The sequence below is a fragment of the Protomyctophum bolini genome, assembly GCF_963924005.1.
Source record: "Protomyctophum bolini genome assembly, chromosome: 5".
In the NCBI taxonomy this organism is placed as follows: Eukaryota; Metazoa; Chordata; class Actinopteri; order Myctophiformes; family Myctophidae; genus Protomyctophum; species Protomyctophum bolini.
The window spans coordinates 43,762,438-43,789,603 of record NC_137866.1 but is presented as its reverse complement, the minus strand read 5'-3'; the positions used below and the strand labels follow the sequence as shown (position 1 = coordinate 43,789,603).

Sequence of the window (27,166 nt, the reverse complement as noted above, 5' to 3'; positions counted from 1 at the left end):
CTGGCTGAGACAGGAGAAGAAGTGGGGTCATGGAAAAACGAAAATGAAGAGATTTCGGGTATCTCCACATTACTACCATCCACATTACGTGCTATTATAACAGACAACTGCGGCTGTCTCTTTGTAAGTTACCAACTCAATTCTTCAAATCTTTGCTCACGTCATCTTTATTCAAGTCCCTCTCTTCTGAAATGTCAACGCTCTCTTAATTCAAATGTTTCTCAGGTAGGCACCAAAGATGGAAGTCTGCACACACTAACCTACGACATAGTGAAGTCTGAAGTTGTGTGGAAGTTGACATACAGTAAAGTGTTGTGCGATTTCAATGTCAACATTCTGCTAGCTTCTCCCGACGGGAAATTTATCTTAGCAGGAACCAAAGACGACATTCATAGAAACTTGGTAATGCTTGTTTTACTATATTATATTACATTTCTGTGTGCAGCTGATAAATGAAAATGAAACCTGGATGAAAGAACATTTCATTTATTTTGTTTGATGTGGCTGGCAGTTGATCTCTGCTGCCAGTTTCATCAACGAAGAGTTTCTGTCCATGGGTCTGTCGGAACGACATCTCCACACGGCCGTCTTTATGCCCACCCAGACTGCTAGACTGGCCATCGTCTACAGCAAAAACCAAACGGCAAACGAATCCAACTCGGACCATAACATCGGTGTGGCGGATTACAGTATTTCGGAATTCAATAAATCGAAATTGAAACCGTCCATAACAGGTATCTATACACATTCATACATAAAGGACCACTAATGGAAATAAGCTCAAGCCTTTTTTGTGTAGCGTGATCATGTTGACAGATATGTACCAATATATGTTACGTATTATAAAAAATCAATCAATTAAACAGTAACTCCAAATGTATTATGTATTCACATCACAAGCTAGCATCTTGTGTGGCCATTTAAGTGAACTGAATTAGCTTGTTGTGTTTGTCTCATTTGTTTTAGGGGGACGTGTTCTGGGACAGTCGCCCGAAGACTCCTCCGAACGGGCTCCTGACGAGCATTGTCAGTGACAGAAGAGTAGTCATTACAGGGTATTCCTCAGGGGTTATCAAGAGCTGGCTGGCTGAGACAGGAGAAGAAGTGGGGTCATGGAAAAACGAAAATGAAGAGATTTCGGGTATCTCCACATTACTACCATCCACATTACGTGCTATTATAACAGACAACTGCGGCTGTCTCTTTGTAAGTTACCAACTCAATTCTTCAAATCTTTGCTCACGTCATCTTTATTCAAGTCCCTCTCTTCTGAAATGTCAACGCTCTCTTAATTCAAATGTTTCTCAGGTAGGCACCAAAGATGGAAGTCTGCACACACTAACCTACGACATAGTGAAGTCTGAAGTTGTGTGGAAGTTGACATACAGTAAAGTGTTGTGCGATTTCAATGTCAACATTCTGCTAGCTTCTCCCGACGGGAAATTTATCTTAGCAGGAACCAAAGACGACATTCATAGAAACTTGGTAATGCTTGTTTTACTATATTATATTACATTTCTGTGTGCAGCTGATAAATGAAAATGAAACCTGGATGAAAGAACATTTCATTTATTTTGTTTGATGTGGCTGGCAGTTGATCTCTGCTGCCAGTTTCATCAACGAAGAGTTTCTGTCCATGGGTCTGTCGGAACGACATCTCCACACGGCCGTCTTTATGCCCACCCAGACTGCTAGACTGGCCATCGTCTACAGCAAAAACCAAACAGCAAACGAATCCAACTCGGACCATAACATCGGTGTGGCGGATTACAGTATTTCGGAATTCAATAAATCGAAATTGAAACCGTCCATAACAGGTATCTATACACATTCTGACATTCATACATAAAGGACCACTAATGGAAATAAGCTCAAGCCTTTTTTGTGTAGCGTGATCATGTTGACAGATATGTACCAATATATGTTACGTATTATAAAAAATCAATCAATTAAACAGTAACTCCAAATGTATTATGTATTCACATCACAAGCTAGCATCTTGTGTGGCCATTTAAGTGAACTGAATTAGCTTGTTGTGTTTGTCTCATTTGTTTTAGGGGGACGTGTTCTGGGACAGTCGCCCGAAGACTCCTCCGAACGGGCTCCTGACGAGCATTGTCAGTGACAGAAGAGTAGTCATTACAGGGTATTCCTCAGGGGTTATCAAGAGCTGGCTGGCTGAGACAGGAGAAGAAGTGGGGTCATGGAAAAACGAAAATGAAGAGATTTCGGGTATCTCCACATTACTACCATCCACATTACGTGCTATTATAACAGACAACTGCGGCTGTCTCTTTGTAAGTTACCAACTCAATTCTTCAAATCTTTGCTCACGTCATCTTTATTCAAGTCCCTCTCTTCTGAAATGTCAACGCTCTCTTAATTCAAATGTTTCTCAGGTAGGCACCAAAGATGGAAGTCTGCACACACTAACCTACGACATAGTGAAGTCTGAAGTTGTGTGGAAGTTGACATACAGTAAAGTGTTGTGCGATTTCAATGTCAACATTCTGCTAGCTTCTCCCGACGGGAAATTTATCTTAGCAGGAACCAAAGACGACATTCATAGAAACTTGGTAATGCTTGTTTTACTATATTATATTACATTTCTGTGTGCAGCTGATAAATGAAAATGAAACCTGGATGAAAGAACATTTCATTTATTTTGTTTGATGTGGCTGGCAGTTGATCTCTGCTGCCAGTTTCATCAACGAAGAGTTTCTGTCCATGGGTCTGTCGGAACGACATCTCCACACGGCCGTCTTTATGCCCACCCAGACTGCTAGACTGGCCATCGTCTACAGCAAAAACCAAACAGCAAACGAATCCAACTCGGACCATAACATCGGTGTGGCGGATTACAGTATTTCGGAATTCAATAAATCGAAATTGAAACCGTCCATAACAGGTATCTATACACATTCATACATAAAGGACCACTAATGGAAATAAGCTCAAGCCTTTTTTGTGTAGCGTGATCATGTTGACAGATATGTACCAATATATGTTACGTATTATAAAAAATCAATCAATTAAACAGTAACTCCAAATGTATTATGTATTCACATCACAAGCTAGCATCTTGTGTGGCCATTTAAGTGAACTGAATTAGCTTGTTGTGTTTGTCTCATTTGTTTTAGGGGGACGTGTTCTGGGACAGTCGCCCGAAGACTCCTCTGAACGGGCTCCTGACGAGCATTGTCAGTGACAGAAGAGTAGTCATTACAGGGTATTCCTCAGGGGTTATCAAGAGCTGGCTGGCTGAGACAGGAGAAGAAGTGGGGTCATGGAAAAACGAAAATGAAGAGATTTCGGGTATCTCCACATTACTACCATCCACATTACGTGCTATTATAACAGACAACTGCGGCTGTCTCTTTGTAAGTTACCAACTCAATTCTTCAAATCTTTGCTCACGTCATCTTTATTCAAGTCCCTCTCTTCTGAAATGTCAACGCTCTCTTAATTCAAATGTTTCTCAGGTAGGCACCAAAGATGGAAGTCTGCACACACTAACCTACGACATAGTGAAGTCTGAAGTTGTGTGGAAGTTGACATACAGTAAAGTGTTGTGCGATTTCAATGTCAACATTCTGCTAGCTTCTCCCGACGGGAAATTTATCTTAGCAGGAACCAAAGACGACATTCATAGAAACTTGGTAATGCTTGTTTTACTATATTATATTACATTTCTGTGTGCAGCTGATAAATGAAAATGAAACCTGGATGAAAGAACATTTCATTTATTTTGTTTGATGTGGCTGGCAGTTGATCTCTGCTGCCAGTTTCATCAACGAAGAGTTTCTGTCCATGGGTCTGTCGGAACGACATCTCCACACGGCCGTCTTTATGCCCACCCAGACTGCTAGACTGGCCATCGTCTACAGCAAAAACCAAACAGCAAACGAATCCAACTCGGACCATAACATCGGTGTGGCGGATTACAGTATTTCGGAATTCAATAAATCGAAATTGAAACCGTCCATAACAGGTATCTATACACATTCATACATAAAGGACCACTAATGGAAATAAGCTCAAGCCTTTTTTGTGTAGCGTGATCATGTTGACAGATATGTACCAATATATGTTACGTATTATAAAAAATCAATCAATTAAACAGTAACTCCAAATGTATTATGTATTCACATCACAAGCTAGCATCTTGTGTGGCCATTTAAGTGAACTGAATTAGCTTGTTGTGTTTGTCTCATTTGTTTTAGGGGGACGTGTTCTGGGACAGTCGCCCGAAGACTCCTCCGAACGGGCTCCTGACGAGCATTGTCAGTGACAGAAGAGTAGTCATTACAGGGTATTCCTCAGGGGTTATCAAGAGCTGGCTGGCTGAGACAGGAGAAGAAGTGGGGTCATGGAAAAACGAAAATGAAGAGATTTCGGGTATCTCCACATTACTACCATCCACATTACGTGCTATTATAACAGACAACTGCGGCTGTCTCTTTGTAAGTTACCAACTCAATTCTTCAAATCTTTGCTCACGTCATCTTTATTCAAGTCCCTCTCTTCTGAAATGTCAACGCTCTCTTAATTCAAATGTTTCTCAGGTAGGCACCAAAGATGGAAGTCTGCACACACTAACCTACGACATAGTGAAGTCTGAAGTTGTGTGGAAGTTGACATACAGTAAAGTGTTGTGCGATTTCAATGTCAACATTCTGCTAGCTTCTCCCGACGGGAAATTTATCTTAGCAGGAACCAAAGACGACATTCATAGAAACTTGGTAATGCTTGTTTTACTATATTATATTACATTTCTGTGTGCAGCTGATAAATGAAAATGAAACCTGGATGAAAGAACATTTCATTTATTTTGTTTGATGTGGCTGGCAGTTGATCTCTGCTGCCAGTTTCATCAACGAAGAGTTTCTGTCCATGGGTCTGTCGGAACGACATCTCCACACGGCCGTCTTTATGCCCACCCAGACTGCTAGACTGGCCATCGTCTACAGCAAAAACCAAACAGCAAACGAATCCAACTCGGACCATAACATCGGTGTGGCGGATTACAGTATTTCGGAATTCAATAAATCGAAATTGAAACCGTCCATAACAGGTATCTATACACATTCATACATAAAGGACCACTAATGGAAATAAGCTCAAGCCTTTTTTGTGTAGCGTGATCATGTTGACAGATATGTACCAATATATGTTACGTATTATAAAAAATCAATCAATTAAACAGTAACTCCAAATGTATTATGTATTCACATCACAAGCTAGCATCTTGTGTGGCCATTTAAGTGAACTGAATTAGCTTGTTGTGTTTGTCTCATTTGTTTTAGGGGGACGTGTTCTGGGACAGTCGCCCGAAGACTCCTCCGAACGGGCTCCTGACGAGCATTGTCAGTGACAGAAGAGTAGTCATTACAGGGTATTCCTCAGGGGTTATCAAGAGCTGGCTGGCTGAGACAGGAGAAGAAGTGGGGTCATGGAAAAACGAAAATGAAGAGATTTCGGGTATCTCCACATTACTACCATCCACATTACGTGCTATTATAACAGACAACTGCGGCTGTCTCTTTGTAAGTTACCAACTCAATTCTTCAAATCTTTGCTCACGTCATCTTTATTCAAGTCCCTCTCTTCTGAAATGTCAACGCTCTCTTAATTCAAATGTTTCTCAGGTAGGCACCAAAGATGGAAGTCTGCACACACTAACCTACGACATAGTGAAGTCTGAAGTTGTGTGGAAGTTGACATACAGTAAAGTGTTGTGCAATTTCAATGTCAACATTCTGCTAGCTTCTCCCGACGGGAAATTTATCTTAGCAGGAACCAAAGACGACATTCATAGAAACTTGGTAATGCTTGTTTTACTATATTATATTACATTTCTGTGTGCAGCTGATAAATGAAAATGAAACCTGGATGAAAGAACATTTCATTTATTTTGTTTGATGTGGCTGGCAGTTGATCTCTGCTGCCAGTTTCATCAACGAAGAGTTTCTGTCCATGGGTCTGTCGGAACGACATCTCCACACGGCCGTCTTTATGCCCACCCAGACTGCTAGACTGGCCATCGTCTACAGCAAAAACCAAACAGCAAACGAATCCAACTCGGACCATAACATCGGTGTGGCGGATTACAGTATTTCGGAATTCAATAAATCGAAATTGAAACCGTCCATAACAGGTATCTATACACTCTGTGCTGTGAATGTTGTACCTGTATTCTAAAGCTGGGATAGTGGATGCATGGTGTAATCCATGGGTCTTCAACAGGGGGTCCTCTGAGTTACTACAAGGGGGCCGCTAAATCTTTGTGTTAGGACCCCCCCCCCCCAGTATTGAGGGTTTAAGTGGTTAAATGTATGAAAAATAGTAAATACACATTTCCATGAATCCAACATACACTGATAACAGTGTTGTCAAACAAGTCTATGACTCAATCTATGGAACTGTGAAACATGAAAATGTTTAATCTGCAACACAATTTTACACAATAATGTACTAGCTTCCTCTCTGGCTTGAAAAGCGCTGGAAGACCTCTGTCGTAATCGATGTAATAATCACTAAGAAAATAGATTTCTTAGTGATTTTTTTTTTGTGACTTTTCGAGTCATACGGAATGATTTTCGAATGAATAGACCTCAGTTTTCCTGTGTATAATTTACGTTTCCATTGTAGTGAAGCAGTTAAATTCCTTTGGGCTTGCATCTACTCCTGAAGACCTCCAGCTGGAGGCCATGGACGGGGATACTCTCATGATGGTGTCTCCAAAAGAACTCTGGGTCTATCGTAGTGGAGACAAAATGCACTACGACAAATCTGCACTTCTTTCATCCATATCTGTGCCGGTAGGCTCTTCTTCTTCTTATGGTGAAAAGTACAAGCACTTGTAAGCTTGTAGCTAGCCTGGTAAACCATCCCAGTCGCGTGAATTCACATTATAATATGTATTCAATCACAGCACTCAGGGCCCTGTGATTGACAGACACCGATTGGCTCTTCTATTTATATATTTTTCACACAGCGCTTGGGTCAGACTGGTCTGCAGAAGACATTATGATAATGAGTTTACGCGACCAACCGGGATGGTTTACCAGGCTACTTTATAGCTGTGAAACATATCAATTGTTTGTGTGACCTTTGCATTGGTTAACTTGCAGGCAAGTTGTCAAGAATGTTGTCAGGATGGAATTCATGTGGTGGCTGCCGGCCAGGACAAGTCTTTAAAAGTCGCTGGATGGAAGGACCCGTCGCTGAAGTTCCAATTGTCCATCCCGGCGAACATGCCGAACAGGTATAATACACACAACACTGTCAACAACAACAGACAGGTTGACGTTAAAGTACAGCAGAAATAATCAATTTATCAATCAATTATATGAAAAAAATAATCGATAATCTATTAAAATAATCTGTTAATAATTTACCCCTGTCTTTGGGCATGTCGTCATAGGAGAAATCTTTCAAAATCATTTTGAAAACTTTCAAGAATAGTGAAAATAGATCAACATGTAACTTTAGGGCGAATGATCAGAGAATTCCAAATATTACTGGCAGATATAAAGCCCTGGAAAGTCAGAGGTTATGCAATTCATGTAACGACAGGTTCAGTTGGGGATGAGTTTCATGTTTTGTTTGGAGTACAAGAATATTAATTTTAGAAGTTATTTGTAAATAGTGTGCTTTTCTGAAAACGTTCTTCCTCTGTTCAAATAATGCATAAACGCATATAGTGGGTATCACATTCAGCCATGCCTTTTGCTACTGTACCTGTACGAATATCGTTATGTTATACACTGTCGATATGCATCAGTGCTCCAAATAGCTTAAATAGATGATGATTATGAACAAACAAAAGCACTGTTTTAAACATTCCCCTGCTGCTGGGGTCCTATCTGTTTCAGGGGCTTCAAACATTTGGCCTGTGACTGCTCCACCATTGTGACTGTAGAAGAAAACCAGAGGCAAGATGTCCTGAAAGCTTTCTGCCTTCATCCAGCACCCCCTGCTGGTGGAGAGGGGAAGTTTCCGGAGAAGAATTTCCGCCCGGCCGAGCGTAGTGATTTCCCTCCCACCCTTCAGCCCCCCCTGGTATAAATATCTTCCAGCGCCCCTGTCTGCCATTCCTAGCTTCAGTGATTCCCATGCTCTCGGCCAACAGGTTATATTTTATGTTGGCAATTGTTCCGTCTCATTCTTTATTGTAATTGGATACTTAATAGTTAGCTCGTTGCCTTTTTGCTAACGTCACAGTTGTCGAGGCTGACGAGAAAGCGATGTTTAACCTTTCCATGAGTTGTCATTTGGACAGACTGGACTTTTGCCACGTGGGAATAATTTTTACTTTTTTATTTGTGTTTGATTTGCACACACACAAACAGAATATAAACGAAAAGCTTGCCTTTAAAGCCTACGACGGCGTCGCTTAGTCACAGAGCAACTTCACCTTTGCCTTTCTTTTTGTCGTCTGTCACTTGTCTGTGAGCGACACCTGTTGTGCGACGCAGTATAAACGATGTTTTCATCCCTTTGCCCTGTCTTTCTCCCTCCTCACTGAATGGCACACGTTTCATTTACAAAATAAAACAGTTTGCATGCCAACGTGCTGCGTGCACATTATGTGCACATATGTGTTGTGACTTGAGTTTTTCTCAACAGCCATTTGGACGTTTATTCATCACAAGTAGTTAAATCCTTTATCAATCAATACAGCATACTGGGTCAGTTCTTTTTTATGCATTTCAATTTTTGTTTAAGCCACTCTCAAGATGTTTAAAAGATCTGTGTTGTAATAGCTGTCCAAGATGGCTGAAGTTATATTTGTTTAATCCAGACAATACCTTATCCATTCTCAAATAAGGGAGAATAGAGTGGTTATCAGGTGGTGGCTTCCATTAGCTGCAGCACCTAATATTTATGGAACCGTTATATCAGAATCCTCCACTTACCGGTACTTTACTTGGTGTGCTGTAGCCTCGGAAACCCAGACGTTTTTATTTCCAGGGAGGAAAGCTGAGACTTCACTATCTTCAGACTAGGCCTAACATGAACAGTTGAGTGGGTCGATGTTTATTCAGAAGATGTATGCAAAACATTTTCAGTATATGTCTGTTGGTTGGTAAAGTCTGTTTACAGTGGCCAGTTAGAAGGTTTCCACCTTGTGTGCAGTGGTTGCATTGTCTCTGTCACAGGCACACAGGCATACATGCATGAAGAACATGGTGCAGAGTGATTACCTGCAAAAATATGTTATTTGTTTAAAAAAAAAAAGATTTATTATAATCTGTATAACGTGTAAATGCAATGTGACATAGCTCTGTGTCGTCCCCTCCAACTGTACTGTATATACTTTACAATAAAAACAGTTTAAATGGGGAAACTGTTTTTGTATGTTTTCTCATGCCAATAAAGCACCTTTGAATTGAAGTGTATACATTGCAGCAACACCACTAAGCAGCAGTCTGCACAGACATTGGCTACAATTAAATTAGTAGACTGTGACCAGAGATGGGCAGTATTTGAAATACATGTATTTGAAATACGTATTTGAAATACTTTTTTGTAATTTGTATTTCGCTGGGATGGAAGAAATGAGATGTATTTTGTATCTAAATACTTTCAGATTGAGTATTTTCTGTATTTCAAATACATAAAATACTTTTTTTGTTTTAATGTAATTTTATTCTCAAATGGACACATACACGCAACACAACACAATGTGTGATGTCACTTCTATTCCGCCTTCTGATTGGCATTATTAAAGATAGTTTACTTTTGTGATAACTACTGTCTGCATAACACAATTGGTCATTGCCTAATATTATTTAATTGTGTTGCTATTTATATACTACAGTATGCAGCCAGTTCAAAGATGTTGCCACATTTTCTTTCAATCTAACACATTGTTTCTTACAATGGATAATCCTGCCATTGACACTGACAGGTACAAACTGTTTTTCACCACTACATTTTTTAACCCAGTATTTGTATTTTGTGGCACCATAGGAGGCCTTAAGTATGTTTCACCAGTTTCAATTCAAACGGGCCTCCACCCTCAGGGGGGGGGCGTCCACCCTCAGGGGGGCCTCCACCCTCAGGGGGGGTCTCCACCCTCAGAGGGGCCTCATATCATATACCTATATGCAGGGGCGCAATAAGCTAGGGGACGGAGGGGACGAATCCCCTGCCAGCGTCACATTGGTCCCCCCCAAATGAGTTTGGGGATCCCCCTCTGGCTTGGGGGTCCCCCCCTTTATCCCCCCTGGCTCCAAAGTTATCTTAGGAGTAATACTTGTGAAATCCTGCGTTCATAAACGCGACATATTTTGAAGGGTATATTTGATCCACCCCTGTCTAAATCCCAAAATGGTTTGGCCCATCTACCTTCGGTTTGTTGGAAGTTGTTACACCGCCATCAGTGACCCAATGTGCTTTGCACTCTGTGGTGATTGCGTAATGATTCTAATAATACAGGAACAGTATTCAATAAGTCACCACTTTTGGTGTCACGCACAACTTTTGGTAACGTGTATTGACTAGATCGATAGGAGATGAATGAATATACTTTATCCTCTACTCTATGGACACGTATTAGCCCGCGGACCCCCCTCCCCCCATTTGAAGAGAAGAGAAGGACCCCCATAAGAGAAGATTTAAACAGCTCTAGCAGTAGCAGTGATTCTCAACCCGTTTAATTTCAAGGACCCCGCTGCGTCCACATGACATGCCACAATTAAGGCGACAAGGGTCCATTTGGTTCCAAACTATCATGTAGCTGTACTGTACCCCCTGGAACTCACGGCTCAAGGACCTCTGGGGGTCCCCGGACGGCCGGACCCCACTTTGGTATTTATATTATTATATTAGCCACTAATGAAAGCACAACTGTCAACACCAGGTAAGGTGCAACTACATATTTAAAACATGCGAACCCTCTCCTCTCCTGAAAACTTCCCAGGTGTTGTACATTTTATATAGAATAGGCTAACTTACATGAGGTCAGTGAGTTTTGACCTGTTTTAGGCGCTGCTGATAATGTGGTTAAACTTTTACGTTTTGAGACACATAACACATGGGAGGAGGAGGAATCACAGCCAGGTAATTCATAATAATAATAATAATAACTGTGCCAAAGCAGTTTTGTATGTGCATTGAGTCACTGGAACAACCTCTCTGTAATCCGACCCTAACCATAACCCCACGTTTTGGTGGTTAGACCCCCCCATCCCCCCCCTCCCCTAGGGTGGTGGGGGGGACGGGGGGGACGGATTTTTCGGCGGCGCCGCTCTATATCCCCCCCTAGCGTTCGGTCAGTGTTGCGCCTCTGCCTATATGTCATAGGTATATGGGGGCCTCATATTTGGTCTTGAAACGGGCCTCCAGATTCTTAAGGCCGCCCCTGAGAACACACAAACACACCAAGCTGGCCATAGCTAGCTCCCCTAAAAGAGCCAGAATGCAAAATGCTTGTCATTCAGCCTCACTTTGAGTTGCTCAGTGGACTGTCTCTCACACAGCGATATGGAGAAAAATATCACACCCGCGTGACACACACACACAGCCTCAAACAGACAGACAGACAGACAGACAGAGTGATGTTGTCTTGGACCGTTTCCAAAGCAGGAGGACCAAAGCGAGCCCATCATGCTGCTGTAGCAGTGAGGAACAGGCTGTATTCCTTTGGAGGCTACGATCATAAAAGTACCTACGACAACAACTTGGAACAGATTGATGTCCATGTCTTCAACACAGTGTCTTTATGCTGGAAGAAGTTACCTCTAGTGGAACCAGGAAGAGGAGACGGTCATTTTGAGGTTCCACACATGCTCTACGGCCACACAGCTGTGTTGGTTGAAGATACAGTCTACATCTGGGGAGGATGCTGGCCTAGTGTAGGGGAGTTATTCAATGTGCTTTATGCATTTGATGTCGACGCCCACAGATGGTTCCAACCCAGGGTTTCTGGGACTGTTCCAAAAAGGAGGTTCTTCCACTCAGCCTGTTTGTTGGAGAAGGTCATGTTTATCCATGGAGGACAAACCATGGAGAAGAAATACCTTAATGACATCTACAAGTTGGACACCAGCACAATGGTCTGGACTTTAATTAACACCAGAGGAACTCCACCTCCTGCTTCACACCGTCACTCTGCCACCATCGCCAGGACAAAGATGTTTGTATTCGGGGGCTGGAATAGAGATACAGTACAGAGATACCACACCCTCAGAGTGTTTGACACAGAGACAAACGCCTGGCTGGACACACCTTCTGCACAACTTCTACCAGAATATCGCTTCGGCGAAGGTCATTCAGCATTTAACTACAATGGAGAGCTGTACATATTTGGTGGCACGAACGTTGAACAGCACTTCAATGATGTGTGGAAATTCAGTCCAGTGACCTTCTCCTGGAAGAAGGTTGAGCCCAAGTGGAAAGGACCATGTCCATGGTATGATATGTGCTGTTGCAATGTGGGAGATAATATCATCCTCTTTGGAGGATACAAAGGAGTACATGACGATATCTCTGATGAGCTGTTCATCTTAGACTTGAGTCCTTGTCTTAAGACGTTATGTAAGCTAGAAGTTATTCAGTACGCTCTGGACCAATCAGATCTACCACACAACATCAGGTGGGAAATGGCAGCCATGGCAACCAACGACAACAGACAACATGATGAGCCAGGTGATGAACTGTGTAACCTATATTGATGATGTGGTTTTGTACCATGATACGTGGGACGAACATGTAGCTCAGATAAGAGAGTTCTTTGCCCGGTTGACAGAAGCCAACCTAGTCATTAACTTAGTGTAGCAGGTATATAAGATATACAAGTGGATGCATTCCACCAAAGATCCCACACGTGCCATATTATTTATTGACACTTTTATTTTGTAATGTTTTGTGCAATTTATCATTTTGGGAGCTACGTATGTAATGTTTTATTTTGAAGTCCTCACTCCTTCCTGCTGTGACGTCATTCACCTGCGTTTGCTTCCTCCTCTCTCTCTTGCTAGAAGCCAGCTTGGAGAGAGGTGGGTTGGTTTTCTGCTCTTAGTAGATTTTTGCATTAAAGTTGTTTTAAGTGCATTTAACCAGTGCAAACGGTGAAATTATGTTGTAATCCAGTTCTGTATGTTACTATATGTTTGTTTTACAAAGGTTTAGGTGTTTTAATGTACTGTTTAGTGAAGTTCTGTTTAACAGCACTTGTGAGGAGCTGATTGCCAATTTGTCAATTGTCCTTCATTACAGTTGGTGTGGTGTTGCAGAGGTGTGCTGTGCTAATACCTGCTGCATTCTGTGTGTGTCTTTATTTCTATGCAGGTATGTTTTTGTTGCTCCCATTATTTATTGTATGTTGTATTAAGTGTGTTTTATTGTTTTATTTACTTTTATAGAAAATACTGTTTAGCTGATGGTGTATTTAATTTCAAGTGTATTTGTAATTGTGATGTAATGTGAATGTTTTGTGTAATTCTGTAAGTCATTGCTGACACTCTCTTGCTAGAAGCCAGCTTGGAGAGAGTTGGTGTGGTGTTGCAGAGGTGTGCTGTGCTAATACCTGCTGCATTCTGTCTCTTTATTTCTTTTTTTTTTAAATTTATCCCACGATTTTGTAACCCAGTTTTTCTTATCACCCAGTGCCAATTATCTAATGTAATCCTGGGCGCTACACTTCCTCTGCCAACCTGGGGGGGCAGCGGACTGACCTCATGCCTCCTTCTATGCATGAGGAGTCCAAGCTGCTTCTTTTCACCTGACAGAGGGGAATTTCCCCGGCCGGACGTAGCGCGTGGAAGGAACACATTATTCCGACCAGTTCCTTTCCCCTCCATCAGGCACCCCGGCTGGCCAGGGGGAGGTAGTTTTAGAGACCAGGATTACGGCATGTTTTTGTGAGGGTATCTACCCTAGGGGACACGGGGAGAACATGCAAACTCCACACAGAAAGGCCCTATCGCCAACCTCCGCCTCGGGTATGGGCACTGATGACGCGGAGGAGGGAACACGCCGCCAGTGCCCACAGCGTCCCCAGCGGGAATCGAACCCAGGACCTTCTAGCTGTGAGGCGACAGCACTACCAACTGTGCCACCGTGCCCCAGTGTCTCTTTATTTCTATGCAGAAATAAATATGCCAAAGGCTAAAGAGCGATCCCGAGTCCCCGTGTCCGTCTAAACACAACGCAGAGCTCAATCCGGTTACATTAGCAAAGAGTGCGATTGGCAAGGCTCAAGTGACGTACCGGTATTTGGGGCACGTGGTAGGTCGTGGTCAGGTCCGCCCACATACTGCTAAGTTACACGCCATTACTGATCTGCCTGTACCTCAGACAAAGAAGCAGCTCATGAGAGTATTGGGAATGTGCGGATTCTATAGAAAGTTTGTTCGTAATTTTGTGGCAATTACAGAACCCCTCACGAATCTCTTGAAGAAAACGGTGAAATTGAGTTGGAACGAGAAGTGTCAGATAGCATTCGAGCAGCTAAAGGCCATCTTAACTTGTCAGCCTGTGTTAGCGGCACCTGCTTTTGGGAAACCATTTAAACTGGCGGTAGATGCATGTGATGTGGGAATCGGAGGGGTGCATTGCAAGTACGACGTCATAAAATAGACGTCATCACCACGGGACGGGAGACGGAGGAATTGTTTGGACAGCATGGTGTAGGGAGTGAGGCAATTGTAAGGAGGACTCGACTCAGTGTTACTGACCCGTACATACGAAGGCCACCGATCAGCTGCACTGGACTAGGAGATAAGCAACGTCTTTTAGGTCAGGGTAGCTCCTATATTGTTGTTAATTAGCGAGCCGTGGGAGTAACCCGTGACAGGCAGATAATATCATCCTATTTGGAAGATTTCAAAGGAGTATCTCACCGTATCTCTGATGAGCTGTTCATCTTAGACTTGAGTCCTTGTCTTAAGACGTTATGTAAGCTAGAAGTTATTCAGTACGCTCTGGACCAATCAGAACTACCACACGACATCAGGTGGGAACTGGCAGCCATGGCAACCAACGACAACAGACGACAACAACCACAACAACCAGACGAAGAACATTCCAGACGAATGAAGCCGTTTTGGCTGAACCGTGCAAAAAACCGTGCAAAAATATCTAGTTTTAAAGAATAGACCAAATACGTAAACCTAAATCCCAACGCTAAACCTCAATGGAAGCCACGAGTTAGTCATAAAAACCTGCCACTGGCTAATTGAGGCGCCATGGGGTGAATTAACCCTAAACAAAGCCCAATAAGGCTAAATAAACAAATCCTAAAACTCAGGGATAAACTGGAGAAAATCTAAGAGTGGTTAGATCAGGCTTCCTTCAAATACATGGCGAATGTATTTGAACTAATTCCTTGCACTGTGCTACTACTGCTTATCTAAGTACAATGCACTGAAATCCCCTCAGTCAACCCCCGCCTCTCTCTCTCTCTCTCTCTCTATCTCTCCCTCTCTCTCTCTCTCTCTCTCTCTCTCTCTCTCTCTCTCTCTCTCTCTCTCTCTCTCTCAATTCAATTCAATTTTCAATTATAGTGTCAAATCACAACAAGTTGTCTGAAGACACTTTACAACCAACAAAGATCCACCCAGAGCAAGCAATATTGCGACAATGGTAACGAAAAACTCCCCTTTAGGAAGAAACGTCAGGCAGAACCCGACTCTAGGGTGGGCGGCCATCTGACTCGACCGTGTCGGGGGGGTAGAGGGAGAGAGAGAGAGATAGACAGAGAGAAATAGACAGGTGGGCTCCGTGGAGGGGTCTGGTCCACATCTGGTCGAGGTCGAGCTCTGTGAGGCCGGGTCCACTCACTCACTGCCTTGCTCTCTCCCACAATGTTAATGTTAAGTTAGTAAAGTTACACCTATTTTATGTAAATAACATGGTAAAATGTGCAGCAATGGGAGGTAAAGAAGAGACACTTTAATTGTGAAGGGACGACTGGATGAGGAAAGGTGTTAGTCTTAGACTTAATTAGTCTTAGTCACATTTTGTCATTTCTATCCTTGATAGTCTCGTCTAGTCTAGTTTTAGTCTACGAAAACTCCTAAGGGTTTTAGTCATTTTAGTCGACGAAAACTTAAAAGATGTATTTAATTTTTGACCGTCCGTATTACAATCATATCTTAAATTATATATTTTATGATGGCTGTATTTTATGACTGAACAGTAGGCCAGTGGTTCCCAAAGTGGGGTCCAGGGACCCCAGGGGTCCTTGAGGGAGTTCCAGGGGGTCCCCAGCTAAATTATAGTTTTAGGAACTCAGAGAGTGTACAGAGTTAAATTAACTTAGGGTCTCAGAGATACAATGCCATTAAATGGGGGTCCATAGCCTAATTCATATCACACTGGGGGTCCTTGAAATTCAACGGGTTGGGAATCACTGCTAGAACCGAAAATATCTTCCCTGGCATATCTTTTCAAATGGGAGTCCGCGGGCTGATGAGTGTCAATTTGGGGGTCCCTGACATGAAAAGGTTTGGGAACCACTGCAGTAGGCTATTATTATGAAGTATATCTCAGTTTGAAGATTCAAATTATGGATAATAACAATACAACTAGCCTATGCATCATTCATTAGCAATAAAAAATTAAAATGCCTCATCATTATTATACTCAAGGGGAAAAAATGCACCCTATAGCATGCACTCACAGTCTCACACACGTATGGCCAGGGCTTAGAATGTGTCGACAGAAATAAAAAGGGGAAAAATAAGTTTGGTTTACAATACAACATTTAATCTCTGCATAAGGATTTAATTAGAGTTCCTATCTACAGTCATGGAGAATTAGTTTAGTTCTGAGGAGTGGAGAACACATTACAACGTCGGGTAGGCAATGCGAACGGGACATGCAAAAGCCCTTTCCACACCTAATCGCAAAATGGCCCACAGCCGCGGACAGAAGAAGCTGTGTGCCGTGTGCGCAGCTGGTTTTTAGACAGCTGGTGGATGGGAATTACGCTCCACCTCTGCGGACGACTGACGCGGAGGAGAGCATTTCCGGGAATCTGGCCGTCGCACAAGTCGTCCGCGGAAGTGGAGCTTTTTTTCCATCCACCAGCTGTCTAAAAACCCGGAAAAAGAAGCTGTGCGCAGCCGAGAACGTGCGCGGCTCTTTAGATAGTGTGGCAGCACATAGAGGAAGACAGAGAAGGGCGAGAGAGACAGGGTAGAATTGATGGAGAAGTAGAGAGAGAGAGAAGGGGGTATAGGGGAGCGAGAGATGGAGAGAAAGAAAGAGAGAGAGAAGGGTGTAACGGACCTCGGGACGATAAAACCTTTATTTTTTTCCACCTGTCCAGGCGGAGATATAGCGGCGGCGGCGATTACTTGCGAGTCTGTGCTGTGCTTGTCTTTTGTGGGAAAGGAGATGCAGTGGCTTGCAGATCTGGTCTTTTTAATTATTATTAGTGACGTTTTCCTAATTCACCATGTTCAGGTCCGAATATGATGAATATTGTATATTTTTTCCTACCATTGTAATGGCCGTACCTTAAAGCTACCTGATTTATGGCAAAATAAATGATTATGGCAAAACTTAACTTAAATAATAATCACTATTATGGGTCCTAAAACATCTATTCAGCTCTTTTGAATGCATTTAATTGCATACACTATTCGGTGATATATTTTCTGCCTATTCGGGCGGAAACCGAATAGGCCGAAAAGGCATCTTTAGCCATTTTCTGTGCATCACTATACCTTTTTTTTTTTTTTTAATACTGTTTTTATTAGGCATTTTTGTTCGACAGTTTCAGATTAGATAATGATAAGTAATTCAGTTAAATAAAAATGAAAAAAATAACAGGCAATGTAAATGTTCCACATACAGTATAACAAAAAAACATAAGTGTGATAAACATGAAAAAACAAAAAAACAGTTAAACAATGACAAGTGTGAACAGAGCATCACTATACCTTTATCCTAAGATGAAACATTTCCGTCCTGATGGGAGTGTGCGGGATCTTTGGGCTGGATCCAGGCTAGGAATCTACAACATGAAGAACAAACTAGAAAAATATATACATATAGCGAGGATAGGTTATTGACGTCGCAAAAAAAGTTGGAATCGATAACGAGTCGAGACTTGACCTAATAACTATATTATATATGTTATTCAAAACGTAAGATCACAGAATTTTACAATTATTAGCCATATCATCTATTTTCTGTTCCTTTTTTTGTTTTGTGCAAACTATAACTAGGTCGCTAGGTGATGACGCTACCGGCCTGACCTTGTCTAACTGGTAACTCCCCTTTCAGACTTTTTGGCGCGTTCGGGGCATAAACAACACGAATCTGACAGCGGTACTGGTCATTTCTTCACAACATTTGATCGGTCATTTCTTCTTGCTCGCCGCGAACTCCTTAGCGGCTACTCTGCAGACATCATGCCACTTAATGCAGATTATGATCAAGCCTCTCTGCCGGATTTATTGCCGCTGTACTACCGGCGGCTGTTCCCATTCTCACAATACTACCGCTGGCTCAACTATGGAGGAGGTGAGTCGTCAGTGTCGGTCTTGTTGTGAAGTTTGGGAAGCTCTCTCTCAGTGGTTCTCAAAACATTTTCATGTCAAACAAAGGACGTTTTAATTTCAAGGACCCCCAGCCCCATATTTGGTTCGGTGAGAATAATCAGAATCATCAGATAGGCTATGGGGCTCCTCGAGTCCTCGTGTGTGTGTGTGTGTGTGTGTGTGTGTGTGTGTGTGTGTGTGCGTGTGTGCGCGTGTGTGTGTGTGTGTGTGTGTGTATCTGTGAGAGACTATAGCCATAGATGGAAAGAGAAACGTACGATCTGAAGTCATTCATTCATCATTCTACAGTGCATTCTCTCATTGACAGATTAGCTATGGAAATTATAGTAAAATGAATCACTTTCAACCTGACATTCATCCTAAGTATTTTGACCATGTCATAGGAAACAAAACATACCCTGTGTGAAGTGAGGGGCGCTCTTACCGTCATACATCATCTCATTCCGGGCCAATCGCATCCTATGTCCAGCTTTTAATGTTACACTAGGACGAAAAACTGTCCAGGACCCGAGGCCCATTCTTTATCAATGGCATGTAATGTTTGTGTTTTAGGACAAAGTTTGTGTTTACACTAACACGCATACTACAAGCTGGACATAGGAGGGGCTAGCACCCCTAAAAAAGATAGAAAGAAAAGACTACTAGCTCTGCTCAACTGTTCCTAATTTAGCTGGTAAGCCCTGGAACCTGCTCACTGGCCCATGGGGGTCCCCGGCCAGACCCCATGTTGAGAACCCCTGAGTTATGGTAAATGAGTATTAAATACAATATATGATTATACAATTGGATTTAAGAAAACTGGGAAACTATAAGGAATCTAGCTAGTGGCTACAACTAAACTGGCTTAATAGCCCTATGTCTAACTCATGTTTGGAAGAGAAATATTTACGAAATATCGTTTTTGAAACGTGGTAATAGATGGAACGGTTCTTCAATTCAAAATGGTATTAGTCTGTTGGGTAATGTCATCAAATCCACCCATAGTCCTTTATGAGCCTTCAAAGTTAAATCTCAAGATCACAACCAGTTAACCTCAGTGACAGGCTAATTATGTATTTACCTTTTTCCAAACTTCAGTGTACAAGAACTACTTCCAGAATCGAGAGTTCTCCTTCACGCTGAGAGACGACATCTACGTGCGTTACCAGTCCTTCAGCACACAGAGCGACCTGGAGAAGGAGATGCAGAAGATGAACCCGTACAAGATAGACCTCGGAGCTGTGTACAGTCACAGGGTGATTGCTTTGCTTGCTTGCTTTATTCTTCCCATCGTTGTCTATGGTCCTCTCTTGTCACTTTGTTTTTCTTGCTGTCCAAGCATGAAATGCGTGGGTAATGCCTGGTGGGATCTGAACCTGGGTCTCCCACACAGGAAGGGATGCTAAAATCAAACGTCTTAACCACTAGCCTAAAGTGGAATCTCCCATGGCTGGGGCAGGGCTCCAGACTAACTTTGTATTTGGTTGCAACTGGTGCGCCTAACTTTTTGGTGCTGCACCCACACATAGACTAACCTGCTCCGGTGCACTACTATGACGAAAAATGTCCACTGACTACCTTTTTCCTCAGACGAAAACTAAATAAAAACTAAGCTGTGATGACTAAACTACAACTAAATATATTCACAATTTGGGTGCATGCACAACCAAAATGGGTTCACCGACTGGCGACTAGGCTTTTGGTCTTCCGGCAGAGGCTCTGCTACACTAACCCAAACTGTGACCTCTCCATCAGGTCACAGATGGGATTTAAGGCATTCACAAATCACACTGAATGCATAATGTTTAGAATATAGATGCTAACGCAGTCTTTGTTCTCACCCACAGCCCAATCAACACAACACGGTGAAGTCTGGTACCTTCCACGCTCAGGAGAAAGAGTTGGTCTTTGATATTGACATGACAGATTACGATGATGTCAGAAGCTGCTGCAGGTAATTGAACATTTATCTGAGAACAAAGACAAGAGTTTGTACAATGCTGCACTGACATGCATAAACACACACACACACACACACACACACACACACACACACACACGTATACACACACACTGATAGTAAAGGAGAGGAGCATTGCCATGCAATAAAATATTTTCATTTCAGTGCTGCAGACATTTGTCCCAAGTGCTGGACCCTGATGACTATCGCGATCCGTATACTTGACAGAGCTCTTCGAGGCAAGTTAAAGGAAACAATAATTTTGCCTTGTTTTGATATCGAGCTGAGCATCTGTCTGCCTATGTCTGCTCATCCAGTTGCACACAATGGCATGAAAAGGAAGTGTAATGACGTATAATGCTTTGCAATATTCCAGATGACTTTGGTTTCCGACACTGCCTGTGGGTGTACTCTGGCAGAAGAGGAGTTCATTGCTGGGTGTGTGATGAAGCTGCCAGGAAGCTGTCTGTGGCAGGACGCTCTGCTGTAGCAGAGTACCTCAGCCTGGTGAAGGTGAGACCCCCTTTCATACCTGCTGATCTTCAAACTGTTTCATGTCAAGGACTGCCAAATTAATATGTATTTGGCCGTGGACCCAGTGACCCCACTTTGAGAACCACTGACTGCTTTAAAGAACGTATCAAAGCTGCGTTGGAGCCCTGGGCACAGTATGCTTTTGAAGCTTTGCAATACATTATCATAACTGGACCATAACCACTTGAACGCTATATGCTTTGTTTACTGGGGACCCCTAGGGTCTGAGGATCCATCTTTGGCTCCCTCATTTCCCCCCCTCTACACCAACGCTGGGGTCGCTAGGGTCATGTGATTACTAAGGGCTCATTTATTCAGTCAACACTTTTCTGTTGACATTGTCATTTTTATCAACATGATTGCATAAATTAAAGCTTTAGTTGCCATGGAGATGCTGATGTTTTGATGTTGTGATTGCTGTTGTGTAGGGTGGTACAGATAATGTGAGGAAAGTAGTGCTGACAGATCCAATGCATCCGTTCATCAAGTAAGTAATCTCATGATTTGTGTTTATGTACTACAGTATGTACTAGGTATGCATTCATGAATGTATGCATGACACTGTCTGCAATGTCTGTATAGAGCGCCGCAGTCCCGCCCCCTTTCAGAAAAGCGAGTGGCCCAGGAAGTGGAAGCCCCATGCATTCTCCCATCGGCACTTTTAATATAATTTATTTAAAGACGGTTACACTGCGGACAAAGCCAATTCGGATCGTGACGAATCATGACAATGAACACAATATTTTGGGCCGTTCAAATAATTTATAAGACGAAAAATAAAACAAATAGTGTTGTCTCCTGACTTTCTTTTCTTCTTTCTAATGATTTGATCCTCCCAAAATATTGTGTTCATTGTCATGATTCGTCACGATCCGAATTGGCTTTGTCCGCGGCGTAACCGTCTTTAAATAAATTATATTAAAAGTGCCGATGGGAGAATGCATGGGGCTTCCACTTCCTGGGCCACTCGCTTTTCTGAAAGGGGGCGGGGACTGCGGCGCTCTATTGTCGTCAAATCACAGCACAAGGCTGTCAATCTTCATATATTCTATCTATCTCCAATTCAATATCTGACACATGGTGACATTTGGTGTTTTATTAATGTATTTTTTTACATAATGCCTGAACTATCGATTGTAGAATAATAACGTGGAACAATGAGGATTGCATTTGAGCTCAGCTCAGCTGTACACCTCTAAGGTTGCCCTTGTTTGATGACACAATTACGGTCATCAGGATTTGTTTTCATCAAATTGAATTTATTGATCATAATAATATTAACTAGAAATGCACTCTGTCGAGATGCCAACTTGCGCCTTGCACACAAGTAGGCCATGTATGGCCTACTTGTGCGCAAACAGAGCGCGCCATGAGGTGCGCTCACTCACCACTTCTGGTCCGACTGCGTCCTAGAGCTCTCTGCTGTCTGGGTACGACTGCTGCTCTGAATCCTAGAGCTCTCTGCTGTCTGGGTACGACTGCTGCTCTGAGTCCTAGAGCTCTCTGCTGTCTGGGTACGACTGCTGCACTGAGTCCTAGAGCTCTCTGCTGTCTGGGTACGACTGCTGCTCTGAGTCCTAGAGCTCTCTGCTGTCTGGGTACGACTGCTGCTCTGAATCCTAGAGCTCTCTGCTGTCTGGGTACGACTGCTGCTCTGAGTCCTAGAGCTCTCTGCTATTCTAAATCCTTTAGACCCATTATTGACCTTATACCAACCTTGAAACATACTTAGTTACGTCACCAAGAATGGTGGTCCCTTTATTGGCTGTTGGAGAACACCGACATACATACATACGTACATACAGTACATACTGTACATACTGTACATACAAACATATCCAGCCGATCGCAGTACTTGCACGCTCTGCTTGCACGAGTGGTAATATTAATAATATCTCAATGAGATGTTCGTACCATGTGTTGCTGAACATTCTATTTTCTTATAATCCCAACAGAGAATCACTGGTGGTGGTGGAACGCTACTTTCCTCAATATGCACTGCATGGACAAGACATATTGGGCAGCAAGGAATCGGCAGAGAAAGTGCTGGCACTTGTGCCTGAAGATATCCTTTCTAAAATAATAATGTGATCCACACATTGTTTTGTTTTTTTACCATGGATTGTGATGTGTGCAGGTACAACTCCGGGTGGTGTAGAGATAAAACACTCGACCACCATCGCAGAGGCCCAGGTTTGTGTCCCGGAAGTGAACTTGGCATCACCAAGTTATAGCATGTCTCATAGAATTAAGGCTATAGTTCTTTTGTGCAGATTATACTTGTACAAATCCGATGAATTTGGTACTCAATGTCGTAACGCTGTCTTACTCTATGGCTCTGAGTTGCTGGCCAATATTGATGACATCAGGGATCTCCATATATGAGCATTCCCATATATGGGCTTCATATTGATGACATCAGGGAACTCCATTCTGATGGCATGACCATATATGGCCAAACAACTGACTGACAGGCAATGCAAGATTTCAGAGTAAATATCAAACATCTACTGATGCATAAACGTTGACACATCATCAGTGTTGTAAACCTGGGATCTTTGGGTGTTTCTGGGTCTTACAACATACACCCTGCTCCAGGCGACCCGACCAAGGCTGATCAGACCCCGGCTTGTGTCCAAGTGGCATGCTACAGCCCCCACTGTCTCCTGAGAGGCTGAGAAACAGTCAATGAGGAAGATGGCTGATGAGATGTTGGCAACATTAAAGGCTCATTCATAGTCTGGATTGTGGTGAGGTGACCACCGAACTATAACATGACGTCACGAGCCGCGGTGAAGAGCAAACCACCGCCCCAGCTCTTCACTCTGTTTTTACTCACCACCGCTCAACGTTATTTCAGCTCCGGTGGTCACCTCACGATACCGCTGGACAGCACACATCTCAGCCTCAGGGCCACTCGAGGCTGATTTTTAAACCCTTGCAAGTTTTATTGCAGTCTGTAGCTTTTGGTTCATCCTCACAGAGGAAGTGGTTTGGGATGCCAACCCTTACCACTGCCCCAGACTGTCTCTTTGGCCGTCCTTGTAGCATTGTTAGTGGACAGGAACGTTTGCTACCTTGTCTGGATCTGATCTTAACCTTAACTAAGTCCTTACATGTTAGAAAGGATCTGCTCCAGTATTTCCAGAATGAGAAGAACCCTGAGAAGCGTTGGGGAAGGCTCACAGCTCAAGCCCAAAGCAAACGGGTAGATAAACACGCATGTGTCACAGTGGCAATTTGTCCTCTCATTTGTTTAAGAACTATAGCATATAAACATGTAGCGTGAACACAGTCACTATAATTCTTCCTCTTTCAGGCTACTGTCAAGAAGGGCCAGTACTTTGATAAAGAGATCATGCTGCAGTACTGTTACCCACGACTTGACGTGAACGTCAGTAAAGGAGTGAACCATTTACTGAAGAGTCCTTTCAGTGTTCACCCCAAAACAGGTGAGCACAGTGGTCTTGTACTTTTAACCACAGTAACCCACGGTACAAGATGGTCTTTATCTTTACGTCTTGTACATAAGGAACGGTATACACAACAAGAATAAAAGGAGATTAATTAAGAAGAGAACAGAACATGATAGATCAGTCAACTAAGTTATCGGACCCTAGCGTCCCTATTGGGGTGAACATTTGGAGAAAGTCACATTGTATATAGAGCATTGGGGGATCCCAGTCGACTAAGTTTATGGGCTAAGTTGTTAATGAACGTCATGGTTGTAAGGCTGTTGTAGCTCTAACAAATGGTTGACTCTGGCTGTCTCTTGTCTTGCTTACTTTTTGGCCAGGACGGATTTCTGTTCCCATTGACCTAAAAGAATTAGACAAGTTTGATCCCTTCGCTGTGCCCACTATCAGGTAAGCTACGATTCAGTGTATTGTGTTGCTCTTTTGTGCAATGCACAAGTCACATCATGTCACTCCCCTTCTCCGCTCCCTCCATTGGCTCCCGGTCGCTGCCCGCATAGTACAAAACTCTGATGCTGGCATTCAAAGCAACCAAAGGTATGGCACCGCCATATCTTCCAAGTCTGATCACACAAACCCTCCTGAACACTCAGATCAGCTGACGCAGGGAAGCTGTAAGTAGTAGTAGTAGCTCTATTGCCTTTAGTTCTTAGTCTTGTATTTGGAACTTTAAGAAGGTCTTTACCTGAAGACCTCAGTGTTCTCACATTTGCTGGGGGATAATAGTTCAGTTATGTACATGGGAGACAGCCCATGGAGAGCTTTAAAAGTGATTAATAAAATTCTGCAGTCAATTGGAAGCCAGTGTAAAGCAGCAAGCACAGGGGTGATATGAGACCTTCTAAAAGTGTTCATTAAAAGTCTGGCAGTTGCATTCTGCACCAACTGTAGGTGGTGTATTGAAGAGCGACTGAGGGTAGTGAATAATGTACTTGCCCTAGCCTGGACCACCTACAGGTGTATGCAACTTAGTGATGACAATTTTTATGTATTTGATGTATTAACATGTTTTTGTTCTTGCTTACTGTAAATCGCTCTGGATTAAGAGCGTCTGCTAAATGCCTAAATTGTATGTTTTGTGATATTTACCAGACATTTTTTGTTAACTTTTTCCCCAGTATGATCTGTGAGGAGCTAGACCGACCAAGGATAGACGGTGAGGAAGAGGAGGTAGAGGAGGAGGAGGAGGACAACAAGGAGAAAGAAAACGAAATGGATGCAACCGAGAAACGGAAGATCAGAGGTGCAACAGAGTCTTCCAGAGTCTTCCGTTTGACTTAAATATTTTTTTACTTTTATCCCCAAGAAAGCGGCATGGGTTTTCACAGGGATGGATTAACAGTTTGTGTCTCTACTCACAAAGGGTTTACTGTTTTTACAGATTACAAAAGAACAAGCCTGGCCAAGTATGTGAAATGCTTTGATCAGTTTCTGGAAGGACTGGCCCGTGCACGCAAAGGAGAGCTTCTTAGAAAAAGTGGTAAGTATTAGTTTTAGATTTTTTTTGGTCTTTTTTTATTATTTGTTTGTTTTGTTTGTTTATCTATTTATTTATTTATTACAGATCTTCAGAAGGACTTTTGAACTGGACCACTGACCATCAGAATGCTATTCAGCTCCCAGTAACAAACTGATATCAGATCATTTAATTCTGTGGTGGAGAAGCTGACTTTTGTTATTACATTTTCCAATGTGGCCTATTTGTTTTTCATATAATGCTGCTGCACTCAAAGTGATTGGCTAATCTGAAACAAACTCAAATAATAAAATGTTATTTTCCATATCTTTTTAAATGTTCTATGATATAAATATGGCTATTTGATATTGTTTTTGTCTCTATGTTGGGTCTATATGTTCTATTGTACAGTCTTACGTTAACCAATTTGCTAAAATAAAACCGCTTTTATACTACTTCATATTTATTTACTGGTTATTTATTTTAAGGTTATGGCTTTGAATGCAAGGATGCAGTATGTTTATTAGACAGCCATCTTAGGGTCGATTCATACTCCTATTTTAGAGCCGAATAAAAGTCGGTTCGGCGCTGTAGAGCCTACAATTTGACGTCATTTGAGGTTCGGGGGGGCGGGTACCGTCCTAAACTCGGCTCTTCGGTGCGACTGAAATTTTCTGACGAGCCGAAATCATTTCGGCACTACAGCGCCGAAACAGGAGTATGAATCGGCCCTAAGATGAAGCAAGTCATCAGAGGGGACATTTATGGACACTGTTTTTTAATTAATAGCCATGGAATAATCTATCTGTACAGTGTCAAAAAAGAAAGAAAGGCATATATCAGTGGTTCACTGGTTCTCAAAGGCAAAATTAGTTTATATAAATTAGCTTAAAAAGAATTGTATCCACTTCAACACTATTGCAATTGGGAAAGTCTTGGAATAATCTCTAACATTTTCAACACATCTTCTCTTATGAGGTTCACTGCCACTGTGGCACAAGCTGTTTTCAGATGGTCTAATACTGTAAATATTCATTTGGAGGTACCTTGACATGATTTTATTTTTATTTTTAGAATCACTGGCATTGACAACATTTCGCCACCAGATGTCCCATTACACCCACATTCTGTAGAGAAAATATTGCCTAAATAAAAACTCCTTCACCACAATCCAGAGAGATAAAAATAATGTGGATGAACCCAGGGTTATAATTATAGATACAAATATATAATAATA

General features: G+C 42.4%; 1 protein-coding gene across 1 annotated transcript; it reads left to right on the top strand.

The window, feature by feature from the left end:
• Positions 1–18,190: 18,190 nt before the first annotated feature.
• prim1 (DNA primase subunit 1) lies at positions 18,191–26,385 on the top strand. Its single transcript, XM_080763270.1, has 14 exons — positions 18,191–18,486; positions 19,602–19,759; positions 20,351–20,457; positions 20,629–20,702; positions 20,840–20,976; positions 21,426–21,484; positions 22,953–23,064; positions 24,116–24,205; positions 24,317–24,449; positions 24,794–24,863; positions 25,592–25,716; positions 25,855–25,953; positions 26,038–26,097; positions 26,129–26,385. The coding sequence occupies exons 1-13, from the start codon at positions 18,375–18,377 to the stop codon at positions 26,055–26,057; spliced, it is 1,296 nt and encodes a 431-aa protein (XP_080619396.1). The 5' UTR covers positions 18,191–18,374; the 3' UTR covers positions 26,058–26,097; positions 26,129–26,385.
• The last annotated feature ends 781 nt before the right edge of the window (positions 26,386–27,166 follow it).